Raw genomic sequence first — 22228 nt, 5'->3', positions numbered from 1 at the left:
TGATGAGTGTTGTTCTTTCGTCTTTCCCTGATCTCAGCCCCGGAGCTTTCTCCTTGCTCAGGTTTCAGTCCAAAGCCTGATTATTCCTATAAGGGGTCTGTGCAAATGCCACTTCTTCCAGGAAGCACTCACGAGCCCCCCAGATGTTTGAAATAATCTTGTGAAATCCCCAAATACAGGCTATCTGTATGGCTGTCACAACATGTCACAATTTCCACCCTGTTCTTTAGGATGACTTCTTAAGAACAGGATGGGTTTCCCATTCATCTTTGGCTTCATGGCATCCCCTCTCTTTCCTGCCACCACATTCACATTTGGTGTCTGGACATAGGTGACACTCAATAAATGCCTTCTGAATGAATGACACACACCAGAGATAATTCACACAAAGCATAGGTCATTTATTATTATTGTTATTATTTTCTTTTTCTGGCCCTTGACTAGTACATAGACGGCTTCTCTTCACCCTTTGGGTTGATGATTTTCTCTAGGTTGCTGCTGATGATATGATAAAGCTCAGCCTGGAAGAAGGCCAGAAGGGTGGCAGTCAGGTTCTTGGCTTCTCCCCCGTCCCCCTCAACCATCTCCCATAGGGGCTTACTCCACACTCACATAGAAGGCCCTCAGGTCCAGCACCATGGCCCTGAGCTCCCCATAGGCTGCCTCATCTCGCTCATGCACCAGGGCCCGATAATCCATCTGGGATGTGGGAGGCAAAGCTGAGTCAGCTCCATGGGAGGTTGGGACATTAATCTGGTTTCCTCATATAGGGAATAGGTAACTTGAGGATGAGCCCCTTCTCAGCACTAAGAAATGGAATCCCACCGGATCAAGCCGAGAAAGGGGTCCAGGTTTCTGAAGCCCAAATCAGTTTTTCTAGCCAATGCTCTTGGCTTAGTATTTTCCACATTGGGAAAGTCAGAAAACAGACAAGGAAGACCTCTAGTCCCTCTTCCTTGCCCCACCCCCAGCCAGCCTCAGCTAAAAGCCTGGTGACTATCTACTCACTACATGAGTCTCCTTAGAGGCCTTGGCCACAGCATCCCCGCGTTCTGAGAAGTACCTGCCAAAAGCAAGGGAATAAACACAGGAATGGGTAGTGAGAGAGAGATACTCCCTCAGATCCTTCCCAGAGCCCCCCATTGTCCTGATGGGACTGCCCAGCTTTGGGAATCCCAAAGAAATGTCCCTGCAGCACCCCCGTGCTGGCCCTCCAGCTGCCCTCACTTGGAAATGGTTGTCTGGAAGGCTTCTACTTTTGTCTTGACTGCATTTACCCTCTCCAGCACCTTCTCCTGTGATTAAAAAAAAGAGAGAGAGAGAGATGGGAGGCAAGAAAAACACTTCATCTCCTCCCTCCTTCACCCACCATCTTCCTCCTCCTCCCAGGTCATATCTAGTTCCTATCTCTCACTCCCCAAGTCTCTCCCTGCTCTCAATGTCCTCATACACCCTTTTCTTACCTGGATTGCCACCCCAAAGTCATTTCCATCCTCAATCTTGGGGATCAGGTGCTGGATCCATGTGATCACCTAAATTATGATCATGGAGGAATCATTCAACAAACTTACTGGGTTTTTCCTTTTACTGCCACTTCTTAATAACAGCTATATTTATTTATTTATTTTTAAGGTTTATTTATTTATTTGAGAGAGAGAGAGCAAGCACAAGCAGGGGGAGCAGCAGAGGGAGAGGGAGAAGAAGGCTCCCCATCGAGCAGGGAGCCTGACTCGGGGCTCAATCCCAGGGCCCTGAGCCAAAGGCAGACGCTTTAGCTGACTGAGCCACCCAGGCGCCCCTAACTGAGGATTTATTAAGTGCCAGGCACTGTGCTACATATATATATCTCATTTAATCTTCACAGCAGTTTTTAAAGATACATATTTTTATTGTACCCACTCAATAGATGAAAAAACTGAGTCACAGAGTGTCCAAGAAACTTACTTAAGGTAACCAGCGAGGTAAGTGATGGAGTCAGAATTTGAGCCCAAGCAGTCTCTAGGGCCCAAGCTCTTAAACCAACTCATGATGGCACAACACCTGCACTGTGTACCTGGTACAGAGGTGGGTTCTGACACTATGGAGGTGGATACAGCACAGTCTCTTGATTACACAGGGATACCACTGTGATGTCAGAGGTCTAGCAGAATGAGAACACAAGGTATCGAAACCCAAAGCACAGAGGAAGTTTCCTATGTCAGGAATAGGTCCTTGGATGAAGGACTTGCATCTCTCAAGGAGACTAGGGCCGGGCCTGGCTAGTCTTCCCTTTCTCTTTCTCGCAGTTCCCAGGCTTACCAGAATGCATTTTTCTTTGAGAGTCCAGACTTCTGGCTTAACCAGGGCAAGGAGGACAAGAACCTTCTCATTTCCAGGGAGAAAGCCACACTTGGGAACTGTGAAAAAGAGGGCATTCAGGCCCCTTCTCATCCAGCAGGCAATGTGTCATTTCCTCCTCCCTAGCCACCCCTTCCTCTCTTACCTTCTTTCTTTTCCTGCTTATCTGTTTCCATCTAAGGTAAAAAGGGGGACAGTGGCTTTAGAAAAGTCTTGAAGGCTGGAGAGCCATCATCTCCACCTGGTTTATAGTCTAAGCCCTGCACCCCGAGTGTCTCACCTCATCATCCTTGGGTGGGGGGTCTGGGATGGGGATGTCCAGTGGGGCCCGGAGAGAGGTCAGGTCAGCAACATTGAGGGAGTCCTCCTGCACAGAGCTCACTGTCAGTGGCTGCCCAGCCTATTCCCCTCATTCTGAGTCACAGCCTTCCCTCCACACAGCCCACCCAACCCTCTGCCTAGGCTCAGGCCTCACGCCACCCCAACGGTTCCAGTCCACCACTCATAACTGTTCTCTGCATGCTGAGCCCAGTTGTTATCTAGAGGGGGGTGGGTGGAGAGGACAGAGGCCTTGGGATGGGGTGGGAGGGGCCCATACTACTCACTTGCAAGAGTTGATTCAGGTGTATGATTTTCTGTGGCAAGAAACTGTAGAGGAACTCCTCTGCCTGTGGGTTACATTGCAAAGGTGGGGAATCTCAGAAGACGCTCCAGAGGTGTCTGAGAAGTAGGACTGGAAGGGCCCTTGTAAATCATTGACTCCAATACTTACAAATAAGGAAATTGAAGCCATGAGAAGTGAAGGGACTTGCCCAAGCTGGGAAGTGGCAGAACCATGGTTAGGACTTTGGGGCCACAGCTTTTCCCTCCACACCAAAAGAGGGGAGAGGAAGCAGCAGAGGTGGAGAGAATATTAAGAGGAGGCAAATTAAAGGTAGAGATCAATAATTAGGAGCCTTGGGTGAAGGTTTGATAAGGGAAGTAGGGCCCAGGGTGGGTTTGGGGGGTCACTCTGAGAGGTTGCTGCCCTCAAGTACTGGTCTAAGATTCCGAGTCAAATCGCTTGAATCTAGAAGACTTACCTCCTGGAAAAGATTTTGCCTGAAGACATCCACCTGCACAGAGAGCAGTACCCGGATGTTGGTTAAGGGTCTCAGTAGTCAAGAGTTAGATCCCACCCACAAAGGGATGCCCTCCAACTTGGCTCAGGCCTTTCCTACCACAAGCCAGATTTCCCTGGAAGCTCAGGCTCAGTACAGACACTGGCCAGAGGGGAGGAATCTGGGAATCCCCCGGCAGAAGTGAAAGCACTAAGGAGAGGTTGGGGGAGTTCTCTGGCACGGCCTTGGTCCCCTGGAGTACCCAGCCTGGCCTCCCGATCCCCCATTACCTGTTTGCGGGCTTCCCCGCTCAGGCGCACCCCACTAGGCTTGGCCATGCTGCTCCAGTTGCAAGATCTCCGGTCTCCCGGCTCGCCGCCTGGCCTTTCGCTTTCACTCCCCGCGTCCAGGCCCGCCCCCCTCAGCCCCGCCCCCTCCCTTCTTTGCCCCCTCCCTCTGGCAGGCCGCAAACCGTAGGCAGCCCCTCAGTCATTCTCGGCCTGCTGCGACTAGTAGAGGCGGTGCGGACTCGGTCACAGGCCCAGGGGCTGTCCGAGGGAGGGGCTAGGATAAAAGCGGGACCGCGGCTACCGAACAGGGGCTGTCCCTCGGAGAAGGGGGGGCTTCCAGGGAGGGGTCAGGGCGGTCCCAGGAAAGTCCAGGGTTGAGTGGGAGGGGTAGGAAAGTGGGAAAGGGGGTGTTCAGTGGTGGGGCTCCCCCTAGAAGTCTCGACTGCAGGGAGGGGCTCGAGAGGGATCAGAGTGGAAGTGGGAGGGAGCGCCGGGGGCTGAGAAGGTCTAGTAGGAATATGGAAGGGAGCAGTCTTGGGGGATCCCTCTGGGAGGGCGCCCTGCCTTCAAGACCGACGAGGGAAGGGGCAGGACTCGCTTGAGGGGCCCAGACCGGCCAAAGCTGAGTCCCGGCAGAGTGGAGCTTCCCCGGTGGGGACCGGAGCGAGGCCGACTGATCTAAATAGAGAAGGCTTTGAGGGAAATAAGGTAACCCCGCGCCTAGGGCCATCCGGAAAGGGGCGGAACCAGCCTAGAGAAGGGCGGGGAAGAGCGCTAGTTCGGCGTTTAAGGCCCAGATGCTCTCTGGGGGAGGAGCCAGGGACCATTTGTCCTTCTCATTGGCTGGGCCCTGGCTTCCCTCTTGGCCACGCCTCCTAGTTTCCTGACCCCACCCTGTCCTAACCTTAAAGCCCTCCCCTTCCCCTGAAACCAGGTCGCAATCCCGCCCTCTTTGCTAGTGCTTCCTGTTCCCGGCTAACCCTGGCGCGGGGCCCGGGGCCTAAGACTGACCGTGGCCTGAGTGATCTGGGGCGGCTTCGCCGACCGAGTCGGGCCGCGAAGCCGGACACCAGGCGGGAGGGGTGGCGCTCAGGCCGCGCACAGCCTGCGCCAGGTCCCGGCGGGCGACGGGGCTGGGGTTGACTCCTGTCTCAGGATGCCGGGGGAGGAGGAGGAGCGGGCCTTCCTGGCGGCCCGCGAGGAGCTGGCGAGCGCCCTGAGGAAGGATTCCGGGCAGGTGTTTTCCATGGAGCAACTCCGGCCGCTATTGGTCACATCCCTGCCTCCAGCAGCCCGCTACCTGCAGCTGGACGCCGCACGCCTGATCCGCTGCAATGCTCATGGGGAGGTGAGGCCCGGCCGCGCTCGGGAGGGGGACAGAGGACCTGAGCCCAGGGCGGGGCTCACAGCTCTGCGCTCTCTAACTGCTCTCAGCCCCGAAACTACCTCAACACCCTGTCCACGGCCCTGAACATCCTGGAGAAATATGGCCGCAACCTCCTCAGCCCTCAGCGGCCCCGGTACTGGCGCGGGGTCAAGTTTAATAACCCTGTCTTTCGCAGTACGGTGGATGCTGTGCAGGTGAAGTCCCTGGGCCCCTTATGGGAGGAGGGGACTTGGCCTGGCCTGGGGGGTTGGTTAGAAAGGGCCGGAGGCTGTGCTTAATGGGAAGGGGGCCTGGTGGATGGTGACTGGTTTGAATGTGTGGTAGGGGGGCCGGGACGTTCTGCGATTGTATGGCTACACAGAAGAGCAACCAGATGGGTTGAGTTTCCCTGAGGGGCAGGAAGAGCCAGATGAGCACCAAGTAGCTACAGTCACACTGGAAGTACTGCTGCTTCGGACAGAGCTCAGCCTGCTGTTACAGGTGAGATGCTGAAGTGTCTCTAGTCCTGAGGACTTAAATACCAGGTCTGGGGAGCCCACCCTCACTCCCACAGGCAGTCTGGGGACCGTCATGCTGCTGAACCGTGGGCATAGTACCCATAGCAACCTGGGAACTCCCCATACTGGTCTTCCTGTGGATGTTGGGAGACCAGGGCTTTGAGGGAGGGCCTTGTCCTAGGACTCCAGGTGGGAACTTTTCTTACCTTGTTTGCAGAATACTCACCCAAGACAACAAGCCCTAGAGCAGCTGCTGGAAGACAAGGTTGAGAATAATGTAAGGAAGGTAGGGATGGGGCTCTAAGACCTGATGACCAAAGGGGACAGGGGTTGTGGGACTGTGTACCCAAACCCTTGCCCTGACCTTTTCTTCTCAGATACTGCAGCTCTCAGAGTTTGCCCCCTTACTGAGAGAGATTGCTCCTGGCCCCCTCACCACACCCTCTGCCGCAGGTATTATTCATCCTGTAATGGGGGGTGGGGCGGTTTCTAGTAGACCATATTGATGGAAATTTGGGGCCCTCCTCTGTTTATCTTCTTGTCTTCTTAAAAGAAATTAAAATTGTTTCCTTGGGTCTGGATATGTTGAAAAGTAGTCTGTGATTTGTACCCTCCCACCGCAAATTCAGATGGAACGTGGTCTTTTTCAGAAAGATGTTCAATTTTTTTCTCTCCTGTTCTCCAGGCTCCACTCCTGGGCCCTGCTTCCTCTGTGGCTCTGCCCCTGGCACACTGCACTGTTCAACCTGTAAACAGGCCTTATGCCCAGCTTGTGATCGCCTATTCCATGGACACCCATCCCGTTCCCATCACCTCCGCCAGACCCTGCCTGGGGCCCCCCAGGCCACCCGCCTGACCCCCAGGTGAGAGATCTTCTCTTCTGGGTAGGAGTGAAGTTGAGAGAACTTACAGTGGTTTGAGTATCTACTGGATGTCAGTTTCTATGCTAAAGACTGTTTCATATAAGACAAGCAGCCAGTTATTGCTCTCCACAAGGTCACAGACATACATATCAAGCAAGTGTCAGTCACAGCAAGATATATTATTATGTTGTGCAAATAGATAGGAACAGGAGGAACCTAGCCTAAAGGATCAGCTCAATCGGTAGGACTTTTTCTTTTTTTTTGTTAAGATTTTATTTAAGGGGAGGGGGGTGGGGGGGATGCGTTAGCCTGGTGATGGGTATTGAGGATGGCTCGTGTTGTAATGAGCACTGGGTGTTATACACAAACAATGAATCAGGGAACAGTACATCAAAAACTAATGAAGTACTGGGGCGCCTGGGTGGCTCAGTCATTAAGCGTCTGCCGTTGGCTCAGGTCATGATCCCAGGGTCCTGGGATCGAGCCCTGCATCAGGCTCCCTCCTCGGCGGGAAGCCTGCTTCTCCCTCTCCCACTCCCTGTGCTTGTGTTCCCTCTTCTGCTGTGTCTCTCTCTGTCAAATAAATAAAAAGTAAAATCTTAAAAAAAAAAGGGGGGGGGGCGCCTGGGTGGCTCAGTCGGTGAAGCGTCTGCCTTCGGCTCAGGTCGTGGTCCCAGTGTCCTGGGATCGAGCCCCACGTCGGGCTCCCTGCTCAGTGGAGAGCCTGCTTTCCCTCTCTCTCTGCCTGCCTCTCTGCCTACTTGTACTCTCTCTTTATCTCTCTGTCAAATAAATAAATAAAATCTTTAAAAAAAAAAAAAAACCTGGGCGCCTGGGTGGCTCAGTTGGTTAAGCAACTGCCTTTGGCTCAGGTCATGATCCTGGAGTCCCGGGATCGAGTCCCGCATCGGGCTCCCTGCTCAGCGAGGAGCCTGCTTCTCCCTCTGACCCTCCCCCCTCTCATGTACTCTCTCTCATTCTCGCTCTCTCAAATAAATAAATAAATCTTTAAAAAAAAAAAAAAACCTAATGAAGTACTGTATGGTGACTAACATAATAAATAAATTAATTGATTAAAAATAAATATCTTAGACGAACCATGAGAGACGATGGACTCTGAAAAACAAACAGGGTTCTAGAGGGGAGGGGGGTGGGAGGATGGGTTAGCCTGGTGGTGGGTATTGAGGAGGGCACATTCTGCATGGAGCACTGGGTGTTATGCACAAACAATGAATCATGGAACATTTCATCTAAAACTAATGATGTAATGTATGGGGATTAACATAAGAGTAAAAAAATAAAATAAATAAATAAAAATAAATATCTGCATGATAGGTAATATGGTATAAACTAATTTGATATTAAATTAAACTCATGTAGAAAAAGGCCAGTAGGATTAATAAATTGCTTAATAATAATAAACAACAAAAAAAGATTTTATTTATTTAGTTGAGCGAGAGAGAGATTGAGAGAACCAGTGGGAAGAGGGGCAGAGGGAGAAGCTGACTCCCTGAGGAGCAGGGAGCCTGATGCAGGACTCGATCCCAGGACCCTGGGATCATGACCTGAGCCGGAGGCAGATGCTTAACCGACTAAGCCACCCAGGCACCCAATCAGTAGGATTTCTAAGCACCTAGTATGGGTCAGGCCACATTAGGGATATCTATCGGCAAGATGTGAACTTTAAGATAATAATTAAACGTTGAACAGGTTATGGGTATGGAGTGTTTCAGACAGAACAACATATATGAAGGACAGGGTCTGTGTTGTCCCACAGAGAATGAGGGATGCCCGGGAATAAGGGACCCAGGCACCAGGGCTCCTTCAGCAGACCATCTCTACTCTTTTGTTACAGCTTACCTGCCTCAGTTCCATCACGGACCCAGTCAACCTCTGTGCTGACCTTGGGAGACAGCTCTCTTGTGCTTCCCCTGAAAGCTTCCCCTGATCCTACAAATGCCCGTCTGCCCTGGCACTGTGCTGCCTGTGCCATGCTAAATGAATCTTGGGCAGTGCTCTGTGTGGCCTGTGATCGGCCCCGAGGCTGTAAGGGGTTGGGGCTAGGGATTGAGGGTTCCCAAGGAGCTGGGGGCCTAGAATCTGAGCTTGCACGGGGTCGCTGGGCCTGCCAGAGCTGCACCTTTGAGAACGAGGCAGCAGCTGTGCTATGTGCCATCTGTGAGCGACCTCGGCTGGCTCAGCCTCCTAGCTTGGTGGTGGATTCTCGGGATACTGGCATTTGCCTGCAGCCCCTTCAGGTAACCTATTCCTGGCCTTCCCGGCTCTTTATTTGTACCTGTTACCACAGGCCATTCTCTACTTCCTCATTTCCTGTTTCCTTCAGTTCCTCTGTGTCTTCCCCCCAGCTCCCTATCTTTCCATCTTGAGCCTCAGCCAGCTTTCAATCGGATCATTCTTTTTGCCTTCCCAGCAGGGGGATACTTTGCTCTCCTCTGCCCAGACTCCAGTCTGGTACTGTATTCACTGTACCTTCTGCAACTCGGGCCCTGGCTGGGTGTGTGCTATGTGCAACCGGACCAGCAGCCCCATCCCAGTGCAGCATGCCCCCCGGCCCCATGCCAGCTCTCTGGAAGAGCGACTCCCTGAGCCAGGGCCTCCACGACGCCTCAGTGCCCCCCTGCCCAGTTCCTGTGGGGACCCTGAGAAGCAGCGCCAAGACAAGATGCGGGAGGAAGGTCTCCAACTAGTGACCAAGATCCGGGTGAGGATTTAGGCCTGGGATGAGGTAGGGTTGAGCTAGTCGGGGAAGGGCAAGGCCACCGTGGATTAATACAAGTTCTTGCAAAACTTGACGTTGTTAGTGGCAGCTGCCTCTTAATGAACACTTCCCACATGACAAGTATCATACCGTGCGCTGCTCACATGATCCATACGTCTAACCACTGTCAGCATTTTGGTTCAGGCGGAGGGTGGGCGGAGGGTGCCCTTCCTGATAGGCCATCTGTCTGGGTGCGACTGTGCCTTAGGAAGGGGAAGCTGCAGGTGCCTGTCCAGAGGAGGTCTTCTCAGCTCTACAGTACTCAGGCACCGAGGTGCCCCTGCAGTGGTTGCGCTCAGAGCTGCCCTACGTGCTGGAGATGGTGGCCGAGCTGGCTGGACAGCAGGACCCAGGGCTGGGTGCCTTTTCCTGTCAGGAGGCCCGGAAAGCCTGGCTGTATCGTCATGGCAATGTTGACGAAGCTGTGGAAGAGTGTGTGAGGGCCCGGCGGAGGAAGGTACCAGCTGTGCTGGCCGGGGCAGGGGAGGGGGGGACAGGGTTGAGGACTGTGGATCTCGGAGCCTCTCACACTGTCTTTTGCTTGCCATTTCCCTCTCCGCTTCTCTCCGCCCCCACCTCTCAGGTGCAGGAGCTCCGGTCCCTGGGCTTTGGGCCTGAAGAGGGGTCTCTTCAAGCATTGTTCCAACATGGAGGTGATGTGGCCCGGGCCCTGACAGAGCTCCAGCGCCAGCGCCTGGAGCCCTTCCATCAGCGCCTCTGGGACAAGGGCCCTGATCCCACCCCTTCTTGGGATGGGCCAGATAAGCAGGTGCCAGGAGGAGAATCCACTTGGCGGAGCAGGGGGAAGGCCGAGGGGTAGGATTCTTGGGGTCTGACAGCCACTCCTCCCCCCGAATCACATTGTAGAGTCTGGTCAGACGGCTTTTGGCAGTCTATGCGCTCCCCAGCTGGGGCCGGGCAGAGCTGGCGCTGGCCCTGCTGCAGGAGACACCCAGGAATTATGAACTGGGGGACGTGGTGGAAGCTGTGAGGCACAGCCAGGACCGGGCCTTCCTGCGCCGCTTGCTTGCTCAGGAGTGTGCTGTGTGCGGCTGGGCCCTGCCACGCAACCGGGTAAGCCCGCCCCCTCTGCACCTGGCCTCAGGATGACTCTCTTTCCTTTGGGCCCTGCTCCGCCCCAGCCCCCCATCGGCCCTGTCTTTTGAACCCTGCAGTTGCCCATGTGCCCCGGACGGTGTCTGAGAAGGGGAGGGCAGGAATAGGCCGCCTCCTCCTCCACCTTATTTTTACTGTTCCACTATGGAACATTTCAAACACAAAACGTCAGCTTTCCTTGTCCAAATTCTCCCAACTCCCATGTATTCATCAGCGTGCTTCTGCAGTCATCAGTGCTTCACCAGTCTTTATTCCACCTACACACACACAGAATTATTTTGAAGCAAATCTTAGGCATCATATAGTCAGTCTGTAAATACTTGAGTATGTATCTCTGAAAGGTAAAAGTCTTTGAAAACATAACCACAAATACCATTAGCGCACAAAAAAATGACCAGGAATTCTTGAATGTCATCATCAAATATCCAGTTGGCGGGAGCAGGCCCCTCTTATCTCCTGAGCCTCTGCTTACTCTAGGCCAGAAATGGCAGTTCTTGGGCCAAATACAGTCCAGTTTAGTTAGGCTGGCTCTGGACATGTTGTGTTTTGTTTTGTTCTCTACTTTTTATTTTAAAATAATTGTAGATTCTCAGGAAGTTGTAAAAATAGTATAGAGTCCTGTGTGCTCTTTACCCACCTTCTCCCAGTGGTGGCATCTTCTGTAATTACTGTACAATATCAAGACCAGGAAATAAACACTGGGGGTGCCTGGGTGGCTCAGACGGTTAAGCATCTGCCTTCGACTCAGGTCATGATCCCAGGGTCCTGGGATCGAGCCCCACATCAGGCTCCCTGCTCCACGGGGAACCTGCTTCTCCCTCTGCCTCTCTCTCTCTCTCTCATGAATAAATAAATAAAATCTTTAAAAAAAAAAAAAGAAACACTGGTACAGTGTGAGCTAGACTGCAGACCTTGTTCATTTTTCACATGGATGTGTGCGTGGCTCTGTGCCGTTTTATCCCGCGTATAGGCTCATGGAACCACCAAGATACGGATTGTTCCATCACCACAAAGGAACCCCCTGGTGCAGCCCCTTTATAGTTGCAGCTTTCTTTCTTTCTTTCTTTCTTTTTAAGATTTTTATTTGACAAGAGACAGAGAGCAAGAGAGCACAAGCAAGGGGAACTGCAGAGGGAGAGGGAGAAGCAGACTCTGCTGAGCAGGGAACCCGATGCGGGACTCTATCCCAGGACCCTGGGATCATGACCTGAGCCGAAGGCAGATGCTTAACTGACTGAGCCACCCAGGCGCCCCTAGTTGCAACTTTCTTCCCTTCCTCCTGTCACCTGACAACAACTAGTCTATTCTCCATCTCTATAGTATCGTCAGTTCAGAGATGTTATTTGTTTGTTTGCTTTTAGTTGAATGTGAGTGCCTTCGGAGGGTGCTCTTCCGTTTACTTTAGGCCTCACCGTTGTCTGTTTTCTCCTGTGACTGTCTTCAGACATTTAGATTGCCTGCCAGGCACTTGTTGGAGGTTGCTGCCTTGGCCATTCATTAATTAGACCCGGGTTTCTCGGTGGACCCCTGGCTACTGCCCCTTCCCCAGGCTGGCAGCTGTGGCTTCAGACCCACTCCTCTCCCTGCCTCACCCTGTAGATGCAGGCCCTGACTTCCTGTGAGTGCACCATCTGCCCTGACTGCTTCCGCCAGCACTTCACTATCGCCTTGAAGGAGAAGCACATTACCGACATGGTGTGCCCCGCCTGTGGCCGCCCCGACCTCACTGATGACACACAGCTGCTCAGCTACTTCTCTACCCTTGACATCCAGGTACTGCAGTCCCTAGGACTCGGGGTGCCCTGGGCTTTGAACAGGAACCCTGCCCACACACCACTTCTGCATCCTGTCCCCAGCTTCGGGAGAGCCTGGAGCCAGATGCTTATGCGCTGTTTCACAAGAAGCTGACTGAGGGTGTGCTCATGCGGGACCCCAAGTTCTTGTGGTGTGCCCAGGTAAGTGGCCTGCGCAGGGGAGCTGACTGGAGGGGGTGGGGGGAGGGCAGGGTGCCAGACCAGGCCTCAGATAGCTTTATGCTCTTGCACCCACAGTGCTCTTTTGGCTTCATATATGAACGGGAGCAGCTGGAGGCAACGTGTCCCCAGTGTCACCAGACCTTCTGTGTGCGCTGTAAGCGCCAGGTGAGGCACATTCATCCTTTCAGAAAGAACTCGCTAAGCTACTGGCAGGTACTATGTCAGACTCGGGGTATGCCGAAGCACGGAACAGACGTGAGCTCTGGGCTTGAGGAGCTTGCAGACTAGTCAGGAAAGGAGGGAGGGACGGAGGGAGACAGGGAGGCGAGGGGGAGGGAGGGTGAAAGGTAAGGTAACGGAGGAAGGAATGGGGAGGGAGGGAGGGAAGGAAGGAAAGGCGAGGAGGAAGGAGGGAAAGGTGGTGCGGGAGGGAGAGAGCCTAAGTACACAAGGCCTAAGTTCTATAAAGAAAACACAGGAATCGGAGATTAGGAATAACAGAGCAGACCTACTTAGGATAGAGAAGTCAGACAAGTCTTCTCTAAAATGGTTTAATTTAAGCTCAGGCCTGAAAGTTAAGAAGAAGCCAACTTTGCAAAGGATATTCGGGACAGAAAGAACAACACATGGAAAGGCCAAAGTCAGAAAAAGTGTTGTGTGGCTGGAGCCCCAAGAGCAAGGGTGAGAGTGGCAGGCGGTCGGAGAGGAGCTAGCTGCCAGATCAGGAGAGGCCTTGAGGCCAAGTGAGGAAGGTATTTGCCTTTTATTCTAAGACTAAGCAAGGGGTGATAACTGTCTCATTTGCCTTTTAAGAAGTTTAATATTTGAGTGCTCGCTTTGGCAGCACATATTCTAAAAAGTTTAACGTCAGATACCAAAAAGTGACATCTCTATTACAAAACACAATAGTAATAAAATGACCACCTGAGACCCTACCACTAAATCTCGAAACTAGAACACTCCCAGTGCTCTTGAAGCCGCCCGCCTTACATTCTCCAAGGCTCCTTGGCCGCAGGGTGGAGCGTGCACTGCAGGCGAGCAGGTGCGGAGGCAGACACACCAGGACCCGAGGCAAGACCTGACCTGGCCTGGAGTAGCGGGGCCATAGTAGGGATGAAGAAAAGGGACAGGGCTGAGATAGGCTTGGGGGGTGGACAGAAGACCTGCTAGTGAATATGTGCCGGTATGAGGAAGCGAAGGAACCCAGGCTAGCCCCTTGGTTTGAGATGGGAGCCAATGGCGAAGGACAGTGCCACAAACTAAGCCAGGGACCACTAGGTAGGAGAGGCGGGGCCCTCAGGAAGGGCCCAGGGTGGAGTTTTCAGGTGAGGCTTGCTTTCCCTCCTGCAGTGGGAGGAGCAGCACCGAGGCCGGAGCTGCGAGGATTTCCAGAACTGGAAACGCACCAATGACCCAGAATACCAGGCCCAGGGCCTGGCCATGTATCTCCAGGAGAATGGCATTGGTAAGGGTGGCCCTCCAGGCCTGTTTGCCGGGTCATTTGTCACTGCCCGCGGCTCTCTTCCTAAGGGCCTTGTGGAGCGGTGGCAGCCCCAGCCCTGACCTGCTGTCCTTTGCAGACTGCCCCAAGTGCAAGTTCTCGTACGCACTGGCCCGAGGAGGCTGCATGCACTTTCACTGCACCCAGTGTCGCCACCAGTTCTGCAGTGGCTGTTACAATGCCTTTTACGCCAAGAATGTGAGCCCGGAGAATGGGGATGGAAGGGACAGGAGGGTGGGCGGCTGCCATCGGGTGGACAGGGGGGCCAAAGGCATGGAGGAGTAGCCTAGGGGAAGAGAAGGGGAGGCCAGTGGGGTGTAAAGCACCTCTCTCTGTCCCCCTTCTGCCTGCTCCAGACCCTCCAATATCTCCCATCTTCCCCCATCCCTAGACCCCTCATGCAGGGGTTCTGAGAAGCCAGGACCCCAACCGTCTCCAACTTCCCCTCTCCCATCTGGGTTTCCGCCAGAAATGTCCAGACCCTAACTGCAGGGTGAAAAAGTCCCTGCATGGCCACCACCCACGAGACTGCCTCTTCTACCTGCGGGACTGGACTGTTCTCCGGCTCCAGAAGCTGCTACAGGTCAGGGGTGGCCAGCCTGGCTGGGTTTGCAGATTGCCCAGGGTAGGAGGCAGGGCCCCGGGTGGCAAGAAAGGAAAGGCTCCCTGCTGGGCAATTCAGCGGGGCTGGCATCAAGGGGAATCTAACGCCCATCCTTCTGCCCCTCCTCAGGACAATAATGTCATGTTCAACACAGAGCCCCCAGCAGGGGCCCGGGCGGTTCCTGGCGGTGAGTGTCGGGACAAGCCTGGGAGAAGGGGTGAGGGCGGGCTGGGCTCCCACTGTGTTGTGGGTAAGGGGGAGGCTTGGGTGTGTGGTCAGAGCTCGGCCTGTGCTGACTTGTGTGTTTCTGGGCAGATTAACCTCTCTGGGCCTACTTTCTTCCTCTGTGATGTGGGAGTAATATGCCTACTTTGCAGCTCAGCTGTTTTACATGAGGCCACATTGAAGCACCTGGCACTTGATCCTAATTTCCTTCTCCCATTTCTGAAGGATAATGACTCGTTAACTCAACGAGACTTGCTAGTTGCACTGTTTTAGATTCTATGAGGGCAACAGGGAGAGGTTACCTATGGTTCTAATCTGCCCCACCCCTTATTACCATAAGGTAAGACCTTCCCAGAGTAAGTTAACTAGGCCCGAGCTAAATCACAGCCAAAAGAGTTATCTCAAGAGAGTATGTGACGATAAACAAAAGAGAAAGAGTAGTGATTACGGACCAAAAGCAAGCTTGGATAAAAACAGGGCCAGCAAGGCCCCTGCTTGTGTGTCAGAGCTGGGCTGCCACGGCGCTCTCTCTCAGCTCCCAGGGCCCTCTGACCCCCAGCACTGTTAGGGCAGTCCCCTCCCTGGAGGCTGCCTCCCCTGCCTCCGTTCATACCCCAGCTCTCCGGGGGCTTCGTGGTTAGTGATGTCCTCCCAACACAAGGGTCCCTTCCTTCCCTTATCCTTAGGTGGCTGCCGAGTGATGGAGCAGAAGGAGGTTCCTAATGGGTTCCGGGATGAAGCCTGTGGCAAGGAGACCCCGGCTGGCCATGCTGGGCTCTGCCAGTGAGTATCAGGCACGGCCCGGAGCTCGGTGGTGGGGACGGTGCGCCTGGGGAGTACCGGGGGGCTGCGGGAGTGGTGGGTCCTGCAGGGGAAGTGGTGGAGGGTGCTGTCTGGGCAAGGGCGTGGCTAGGTGGTACACAGGGACTGTGTGCCTACCGGGGCAAGCGGCAGGAGTTGTCAGTCTTGTTCGCCTGAGTAGGCGAGTGCCCGGCAAGGTGCTGGGCACGCTAGCTTAATGTTAGCCGGATGGAAGAACAAATACCCTGTCGTCTCCCCAGGGCACACTACAAAGAATATCTTGTGAGCCTCATTAATGCCCACTCACTGGACCCAGCCACCCTGTATGAGGTAGAGGAGCTGGAAACAGCTGCTGAGCGCTACCTGCACGCACGCCCTCAGCCAGTGGCCGGGGAGGACGCCCATGCCTACCACGCCCGCCTATTACAGGTAAAGCACCCCCCCCAGCCTCACCTCTGACCCACGCCCTAGAAGTCCCCTGTCCAGCCTGTGTCTGAGCTCTAGGCTTCCAGTGTGATCATTTTCTCTCTCCTTCTGCAGAAGCTGATGGAAGAGGTGCCCTTGGGACAGAGTATCCCTCGCAGGAGGAAGTAGCTGAGGGCAATGATCCTCTTGAGGGTCTCAAGGCCCAACCTCCTCAGGAACAGCTCCAGCACCAATAAAGAGGCATCTCCTTGCCCAGGCTTTTTGGTGGTCCTTCTTCTGGCCCCACCATCTGGGGCACCAGGGAGAGAGGGGGGTGAACTGAGAGCTTTGCTGAAAGGGTTGCCTGCAGCCCACCACCTGACCCTCCTTGGACTCAGGGCCAGGAAGGAATTGACACCATGGATGGCCAAGGAGCCCCTCCCCAGCCAGCCACCTGGCCTGGGCTTTCTCCTCCCCTACCTCCTTTGTTCCTTCCTGGAATTCGGCTGATATTTGAGGTCACCTACTAGGCACCAGGCAGGCACGAGGGGGAAAACACAGATGCACGGGTGCTATAGGGCCAGCCAGAGGACTCAGGCCAGACTCCAGGACCCTGGCCTCCCTGGGAAGCAGCAGTGTCACAGAGATCAGGGAGTAGCTAAAGGGGTTGTGGCGGGGAGGGGGTTGGAAATGAGCCTGAGCGGGGAGGAGCCCTTCTGTGTCCGACCGTGGGATTCCAAGAGCGAGGTCCTCAGGTGCTGCTGCTGCCCCCTGGTGGCGCGCGGTTGCCCTGCAGCTCAGGCCACGTGATTTCTGAGAAGAGGCCCTGCCTAGAGGAGAACTGAAACTTAGGGTGGGGACTGTAGGAAGGGGCGGAGAGATCAGGACGCTGCCTGGACGGCTGCTGAGCCGAGGGCAGCTGCATCCTGGGACAGTCAGCGAGCCGCGCAGGTAAGACCGGCCGAGAGTGGACGTCAGCCTGGGTCTAGAGCTGGAAGGCCCGGCCGGATCGGAGACGGGGGGTGGGGGCTCCCGGGGCCCCTCCGCGGAACAGGAATATACAGGTGGCTTGTGAGCCAGGACGGGGTGGTTTGGCCTGAGTGAGAGACTGACCACGGGCCAGAGTCCCCAGCCCTAGAGGCAAAGGACAGGAGGCCCTGCTGATAGGTTGTTGGAAGTCTCAGCCCCGGCTCCAGCTGCCCCGATTTATTTTCTTGCCTTCTGGCCCTGCCCACTTCCGCTGCAGCCCTGCCCCACCTACCCCAGAGGCAAGCAGAGGGGAAGGGTTGGTGGGATCAAACCTAGATTATGGGGCTGGTGGGTGAGGGACCTATGGGGCATCTCAGAAGCCCATACTACCTCTGCAAATGCTTGGGGTAGAGAGCGGGCCTCTCCCCACGAGCCACACCAAGGCCACACCAAGGGAGTTCTCTGCTAGACAGATTCCTGAAAAGTCTTAAAACTAAGACCAATGTCTAAGGTTTCCTTCCAGATATCACGGCTTGGGATGTTAAAAGGAATGTATTTCTTTGTCATTACTAATAAAGGGAGAAACGACACAATTTGGCCCCAGAATTTTGAGAAATGTCTACAGGCAAAAGATGGATGGGATCACTGGGGGCCCTTGCCGGGATCCAACCCCGGGACAGATGTTCCCTCCCACGGTGTTGATTCCACTGATGCTACCTGCGACTCTTGTCCCCAGGATGGCATCAGGCAGGGCACGCTGCACCCGAAAGCTGCGGAACTGGGTGGTGGAGCAAGTGGAGAGCGGGCAGTTCCCCGGGGTGTGCTGGGACGATGCAGCCAAGACCATGTTCCGGATCCCCTGGAAGCACGCGGGCAAGCAGGACTTCCGGGAGGACCAGGATGCCGCCTTCTTCAAGGTGAAAGAGCCCGGAAAGCAGCCCCTCCGAGGGAAGGGTGGCGTATACACTGAAGCTCTCGCCCTCCAGGGGCTGTGTCAGCCTGGGTTTCAGAGAAAGAGGAGATGGGAGGGTAGAACCAGCTGCATTTTGGATACAGCCCGATACAAAGTGAAAGTGCAAAAATTGTGAAGGGTTTCGAGACAGCGGTAGCAGAGCATAAACCCGAGCGCTGGGCCTTCTGTGCGCGCACTCAGGTGGTGGGACCTCGAAGCTGGCCGGGGTGTGTGACATGCTGCCTCTGCTTTACTTCCTGTGTTTTGAAGGCCTGGGCGATATTTAAGGGGAAGTACAAGGAGGGGGACACGGAAGGCCCTGCTATCTGGAAGACTCGTCTGCGCTGTGCCCTCAACAAGAGTCCTGAATTTGAGGAGGTTCCTGAGAATGGCCATAGGGACGGAGCTGAGCCCTACAAGGTGTATCGGCTGCTTCCGCCATCAGGGACCCTCCCCGGTGGGTGTCCCCTTGCCCAGCCACTCCTAGAAGCAGCACAGTAGGGACGGAGGGAGGATGGAGATGGGAGCCTTCTGGGAGGGTGCTGGGCCTCTCCCCAGGTTCCTCATTCAGAGTTCTACCCTGTCCCTGTCCTTGGGGAGCTGCTGCCCAGGTTCCCCTGCCTGGTCCTGTCCATCCTTTCACTGCCCCCCTGTCCTACCCTCTGTCCCCAATTAAGGCTCTGACCTTTCTCCCCCTCCACAATATACCACAGCCCAGCTGGGGACCCAGAAATCACCATCAAAGCGACGTCACAGTTCTGTGTCCTCTGAGAAGGAGGATGAGGGTACCACAAAGAACGGCAAGCTCAGTTCCTCCTTGCTTGAGGACCCCCTCAGAAATGTAAGAGCTGGGGAGGGACTGGGGGTGGGGGGCCCAAGGGCAGGACGGTCAGTAGGGGAGAGGTGGGCCAACGATAGTCACTGTGTCTGCAGGAGGAGGTGGGGGCCAATGGGGGAGCAGGCCATTCAAACTTCGGGAGCAGCGGCGGCAGCAGCCCCGAGCCTCAGGAAGGTACCACCTGCCCTGCCTCTGTTCGTTGCCCCCATGCCGTAGCCTCTGGCCCTTGGATTCCCCGTTCCCATTCTGAACTGTACGCCTCTGCTTCTCCTATAGGGACAGACACAACTGAAGCCCCTTTCCAAGGAGATCAGGTGTCACTGGAGTTTCTGCCCCCTCCAGACTCAGGTGTGTGGCGTTTCTGACTCATCCCTGCTCCCTGTCCCCCTAGCTTGTCTCCCTGTCATCGTGCATGTGTTATTGGATCAGTCAGGGTTTGCAGCAAACTGGGCCCACCTTACCCAGGCAGAGGCACCAGTTTCTCGGCAGTACACCTGGCCAGACTCCAGACTCCAAACAGCTCAATTCTCAAAAATACCCCCTATGCACTCTATTCCCTGGAAATCCACTTTGAGACATTAATTCCTGTCGGTCAAGCAGAGACCCAGTCTCTGGGACCTTCTTATAAACTGTAAGACCCTGGGCAATAAGCACTGAGACCTCAGGGGGCATTTGTGTATCAGCTCCTCTCCTGAGTGACGGGAAAGTCTGACAGGAAGCCCCTTGGCTGGTGAGGGTGGCCGGAGGGCGGATGAGGAGGGAGGTGCCTTCTCTAACCTCAGGAGGTGAAGCCGCTACCCCCGCCCTCGCTTGGTTTCCCTCTTGGACCTCCTGTTTCTCACCAGCAAAATGAGGATGTGGGATTTGCAAGGAGCCCCTCCTCATTTCCTCAGGCCCTGGTGCTGACCAGGCGGACCCCTCGGGTGAAGTCCAGGTGCAGCTGGTGGTTCTCTGTCCGCAGACTACTCGCTGCTGCTCACCTTCATCTACGGCGGGCGTGTGGTGGGTGAAGCCCAGGTGCAGAGCCTGGACTGCCGCCTTGTGGCTGAGCCCTCGGGCTCCCAGTGCGGAATGGAGCAGGTGGTCTTTCCCAAGCCTGACCCACGAGAGCCCACCCAACGCCTGCTAAGCCAGATCGAGAGGGGCGTCCTGGTAGCCAGCAACTCCCGGGGCCTCTTCGTGCAGCGCCTCTGCCCCATTCCCGTCTCCTGGAATGCGCCCCAGGCACCACCCGGTCCCGGCCCGCATCTGCTGCCCAGCAATGAGTGCGTGGAGCTCTTCAGAACCAACTACTTCTGCAGAGGTGAGGCTGTTCCAGCTGAGCGGAGCCCATGCCCCCACCTCTTAGTCCCCCCGGGACCTGCTAGGCTCTGCCACCACCCTGTTTCCTCCAGTAGATCCTTCCTTACAGCTCATGTGCGCGGTGCACAGCCTGTGGGGCCCTGGGCTCAGCCCCACAGCTGCCTGGCAGCCGCCCTTCCCCGGCGCAGGCCTCGGAAGATGAGGCTCGGGAGCTCAGCACACGAGTCCCATCTCGGGGACTGTCCCCGTGTGGCAGCAGACAGTAACGGGAAGGTGCGCCCCCGGGGCCTCCCCAGCGTCTACACTTACGCACACGTCATCGACATATTTGGGAGAGCTGGTGCACATTACCCACACCAGCTGTGCCACACCCCAGGCAGCTCCCCTGATTGCCCTTCTCCCGTCCACTCCTCCAGTTCCACTTCCTGCCTCCATTCACCTCTAAACCTGACCTTAGGAGTTAGGGGCCAGGAGTATAGGGGACGCAGGGTAGGAACGTCCCAGGGCCATGGGTGCTCTTGGTAGGGAGGGTGCGAGCAGGCAACAGGGGGTGGGGGACACCTCTGTGTTAGCAGCCCAGACTGCTGCCATGAGGACTCCAGGCTCTTCCAGCAGAGAGCTTTGCAGGTTGTATAAAAATCAGTTACCTTAAAACACTTCTTACTTGGAGAAAGGGCACCCTTTCGTATTTGCACACGGGTGAGAAGCAGCAGAGTTGCTGGCATCTCTCCTGACGTGAGGGAACAGCCTCGTGACCCTGCAGCTCCTGTTCTGGCTCTGGTCTCCAATTGGCCCCACAATCACCGCTCTTTGTCCAGGATGGGCCCCTCTCTATTCCCACCCTCCCTGTGACCTCTCTCTTCTCTTTTCTTTCTTCCAACCCTTTACCCTTTCTCTTTCATCAGACTTGGCCAGGTACTTCCAGGGCCTGGGCCCCCCACCCAAGTTCCAGGTGACACTGAATTTCTGGGAGGAGAGCCCCAGCCCCAACCATACCCCAAAGAGTCTTATCACAGTGCAGGTGAGTTCAGGGCGGGGGAAGGCCAGCCTCCCTGTGGGGGTGGGGTGGGGGTGGGTTCCAGGAGGAGAAGGGGCCTCTGGGGGAAAGGAACTCCTAGGGGTAGTGTCTGCCTCAGCTGTGCTCATGATCATCTCTTCCCCACCTTTTTTGGCACAGATGGAGCAGGCCTTTGCCCGACATTTATTGGAGGAGACTCCAGAGGAGCAGTCAGCCACTCTGTCCCTGCTGCAGAGCCTGGGGGACCCATCTTCCTCCTCTCCTCTCTGTTCCTCCTATCTCCTTTGAAAGAGACTCATTCTCCACACTGTTGACCTGCCTCCCTCGGTGATAATTCTCAATGGTTGTCTCTGATGGTTACGTCCTTGAACTGACGATACACCTGGCTGGCAGAGAACTCAGGGGTGATTTTTATCCACCCCACCACCTTTTTGTTTTGTTTTGTTTTTTTGAGATATGCCTTCTTTCATCTTTGAGGAACCGACCTGGGAAAGTACAAATGGTGTGAACTCAGGGGACCTTTCCTCTTCCCCCACCCCTAAAGCCAAGCACTTTATATTTTCTTCTTAGATGTTCACTAGGGATTTAAAATAAAACTTTATTGAAAGAGGAGTCAGTATCTGCTTTGTTGGGTTGAAAAGGTAGCAGGGGTCACAGGGAAGTGCTAAAGATGTAATTTGAGAGCGAAATACTTGGGTTTTCTTCCTGCTGACCTCTCTGGGCCCCTTTCCTCTCCTCCACCCACAGGCTCTGGCTAGGAAGCTGTCTGGGCTCCGTGGGTTCCGGGCCTGGGGAGAGGATCGAGGTTAACCACCACGAAGAGCACAACCTACGGCTGCTGTTGCCACCAACTTCACATGGAAAAATCTGGGCTCCGCTCTTCTTGGCTAGAGGCCTCTGATTCGGGCCTTACAACAGGCTTAGAGTTGGACTCTGGGCTGGAGGTCTAAATGAACAGGAGAACTTGAAGTTGCCCTCAAACTATGGGCTAGAGGCACTGGAGCCTGGGAAGGGAGGGGGGACCGGAGGGAAGAGCTGCTGAGCCTCCTATGCTGAGGGAGGCCAGGCCCCGGTGCCTCTTCTCCCAGCACATGGGGCACAGTCACCCCAACAGAAGGGGACTCCCAGCCTGGTTTCCTTGCTCTACCTAAGCCTCACAAAAGACCATCTGGCCTAGACCGCCATGTCACCAACACTCTGTTGGCTGAGATTTGAGGGCTCCAAATCAGCTGACACTCCTCTCCCTTACCCCCTGTGTTTATTTTGCC

At 55.0% G+C, this 22228-nt stretch overlaps 3 protein-coding genes across 7 annotated transcripts; 2 read left to right on the top strand and 1 right to left on the bottom strand.

The window, feature by feature from the left end:
• Positions 1–383: 383 nt before the first annotated feature.
• PSME2 (proteasome activator subunit 2) lies at positions 384–4469 on the bottom strand. Of its 2 annotated transcripts, none has more exons than XM_021695765.2 (11): positions 3728–4469; positions 3420–3452; positions 2943–3005; positions 2618–2704; positions 2483–2513; positions 2299–2396; positions 1464–1532; positions 1228–1295; positions 1009–1063; positions 613–699; positions 384–521 (listed from the first exon to the last, which is right to left on the bottom strand). In XM_021695765.2, exons 1-11 carry the CDS (start codon positions 3773–3775, stop codon positions 441–443), a joined length of 720 nt encoding a protein of 239 aa, XP_021551440.1. In that variant the 5' UTR covers positions 3776–4469; the 3' UTR covers positions 384–440. The 2 variants fall into 2 exon arrangements, with proteins under 2 accessions (XP_021551440.1, XP_044774324.1); XM_044918389.1 differs by having other exon boundaries at positions 1009–1029; positions 1278–1295.
• RNF31 (ring finger protein 31) lies at positions 3965–16235 on the top strand. Of its 3 annotated transcripts, none has more exons than XM_021695761.2 (21): positions 3965–5075; positions 5162–5308; positions 5439–5594; positions 5829–5888; positions 5989–6064; positions 6297–6474; positions 8330–8732; positions 8906–9196; positions 9462–9710; positions 9837–10022; positions 10121–10327; positions 11969–12142; positions 12226–12324; positions 12421–12510; positions 13696–13810; positions 13926–14044; positions 14316–14429; positions 14580–14637; positions 15362–15458; positions 15737–15905; positions 16017–16235. In XM_021695761.2, the coding sequence occupies exons 1-21, from the start codon at positions 4884–4886 to the stop codon at positions 16068–16070; spliced, it is 3234 nt and encodes a 1077-aa protein (XP_021551436.1). In that variant the 5' UTR covers positions 3965–4883; the 3' UTR covers positions 16071–16235. The 3 variants fall into 3 exon arrangements, with proteins under 3 accessions (XP_021551436.1, XP_044774322.1, XP_044774323.1); XM_044918387.1 differs by having other exon boundaries at positions 5829–5897; XM_044918388.1 differs by having other exon boundaries at positions 4704–5075; positions 5829–5897; positions 8909–9196.
• A 450-nt stretch (positions 16236–16685) lies between these two features.
• On the top strand, positions 16686–21571 carry IRF9 (interferon regulatory factor 9). Of its 2 annotated transcripts, XM_021695760.2 has the most exons (9): positions 16686–16832; positions 17587–17767; positions 18073–18259; positions 18516–18643; positions 18736–18814; positions 18917–18988; positions 19602–19943; positions 20848–20963; positions 21120–21561. In XM_021695760.2, exons 2-9 carry the CDS (start codon positions 17588–17590, stop codon positions 21246–21248), a joined length of 1233 nt encoding a protein of 410 aa, XP_021551435.1. In that variant the 5' UTR covers positions 16686–16832; position 17587; the 3' UTR covers positions 21249–21561. The 2 variants fall into 2 exon arrangements, with proteins under 2 accessions (XP_021551435.1, XP_044774321.1); XM_044918386.1 differs by lacking the exon at positions 16686–16832 and having other exon boundaries at positions 17155–17767; positions 21120–21571.
• Positions 21572–22228: the final 657 nt, after the last annotated feature.

The sequence above is a fragment of the Neomonachus schauinslandi genome, chromosome 9, assembly GCF_002201575.2.
Source record: "Neomonachus schauinslandi chromosome 9, ASM220157v2, whole genome shotgun sequence".
Taxonomy (NCBI): Eukaryota; Metazoa; Chordata; class Mammalia; order Carnivora; family Phocidae; genus Neomonachus; species Neomonachus schauinslandi.
The sequence above is the reverse complement of the archived record's forward strand: the minus strand, read 5'-3'. Positions and strand labels throughout refer to the sequence as shown.

Excerpts from the sequence above, each read along its gene's own strand:
- RNF31 (XM_044918387.1), top strand. The coding sequence starts at position 4,884 with ATGCCGGGGGAGGAGGAGGAGCGGGCCTTCCTGGCGGCCCGCGAGGAG. Across the intron at positions 5,595-5,828 it reads AGCTCAGCCTGCTGTTACAG|AATACTCACCCAAGACAACA; the intron begins GTGAGATGCTGA and ends CCTTGTTTGCAG. Across the intron at positions 12,511-13,695 it reads GTGTGCGCTGTAAGCGCCAG|TGGGAGGAGCAGCACCGAGG; the intron begins GTGAGGCACATT and ends TCCCTCCTGCAG.
- IRF9 (XM_044918386.1), top strand. The coding sequence starts at position 17,483 with ATGGATGGGATCACTGGGGGCCCTTGCCGGGATCCAACCCCGGGACAG. Across the intron at positions 18,260-18,515 it reads GCCATCAGGGACCCTCCCCG|CCCAGCTGGGGACCCAGAAA; the intron begins GTGGGTGTCCCC and ends AATATACCACAG. Across the intron at positions 18,644-18,735 it reads TTGAGGACCCCCTCAGAAAT|GAGGAGGTGGGGGCCAATGG; the intron begins GTAAGAGCTGGG and ends CTGTGTCTGCAG.
- PSME2 (XM_021695765.2), bottom strand. The coding sequence starts at position 3,775 with ATGGCCAAGCCTAGTGGGGTGCGCCTGAGCGGGGAAGCCCGCAAACAG. Across the intron at positions 700-1,008 it reads CCTCTAAGGAGACTCATGTA|ATGGATTATCGGGCCCTGGT; the intron begins GTGAGTAGATAG and ends CCCACATCCCAG. Across the intron at positions 522-612 it reads TGGACCTGAGGGCCTTCTAT|GCTGAGCTTTATCATATCAT; the intron begins GTGAGTGTGGAG and ends GCCTTCTTCCAG.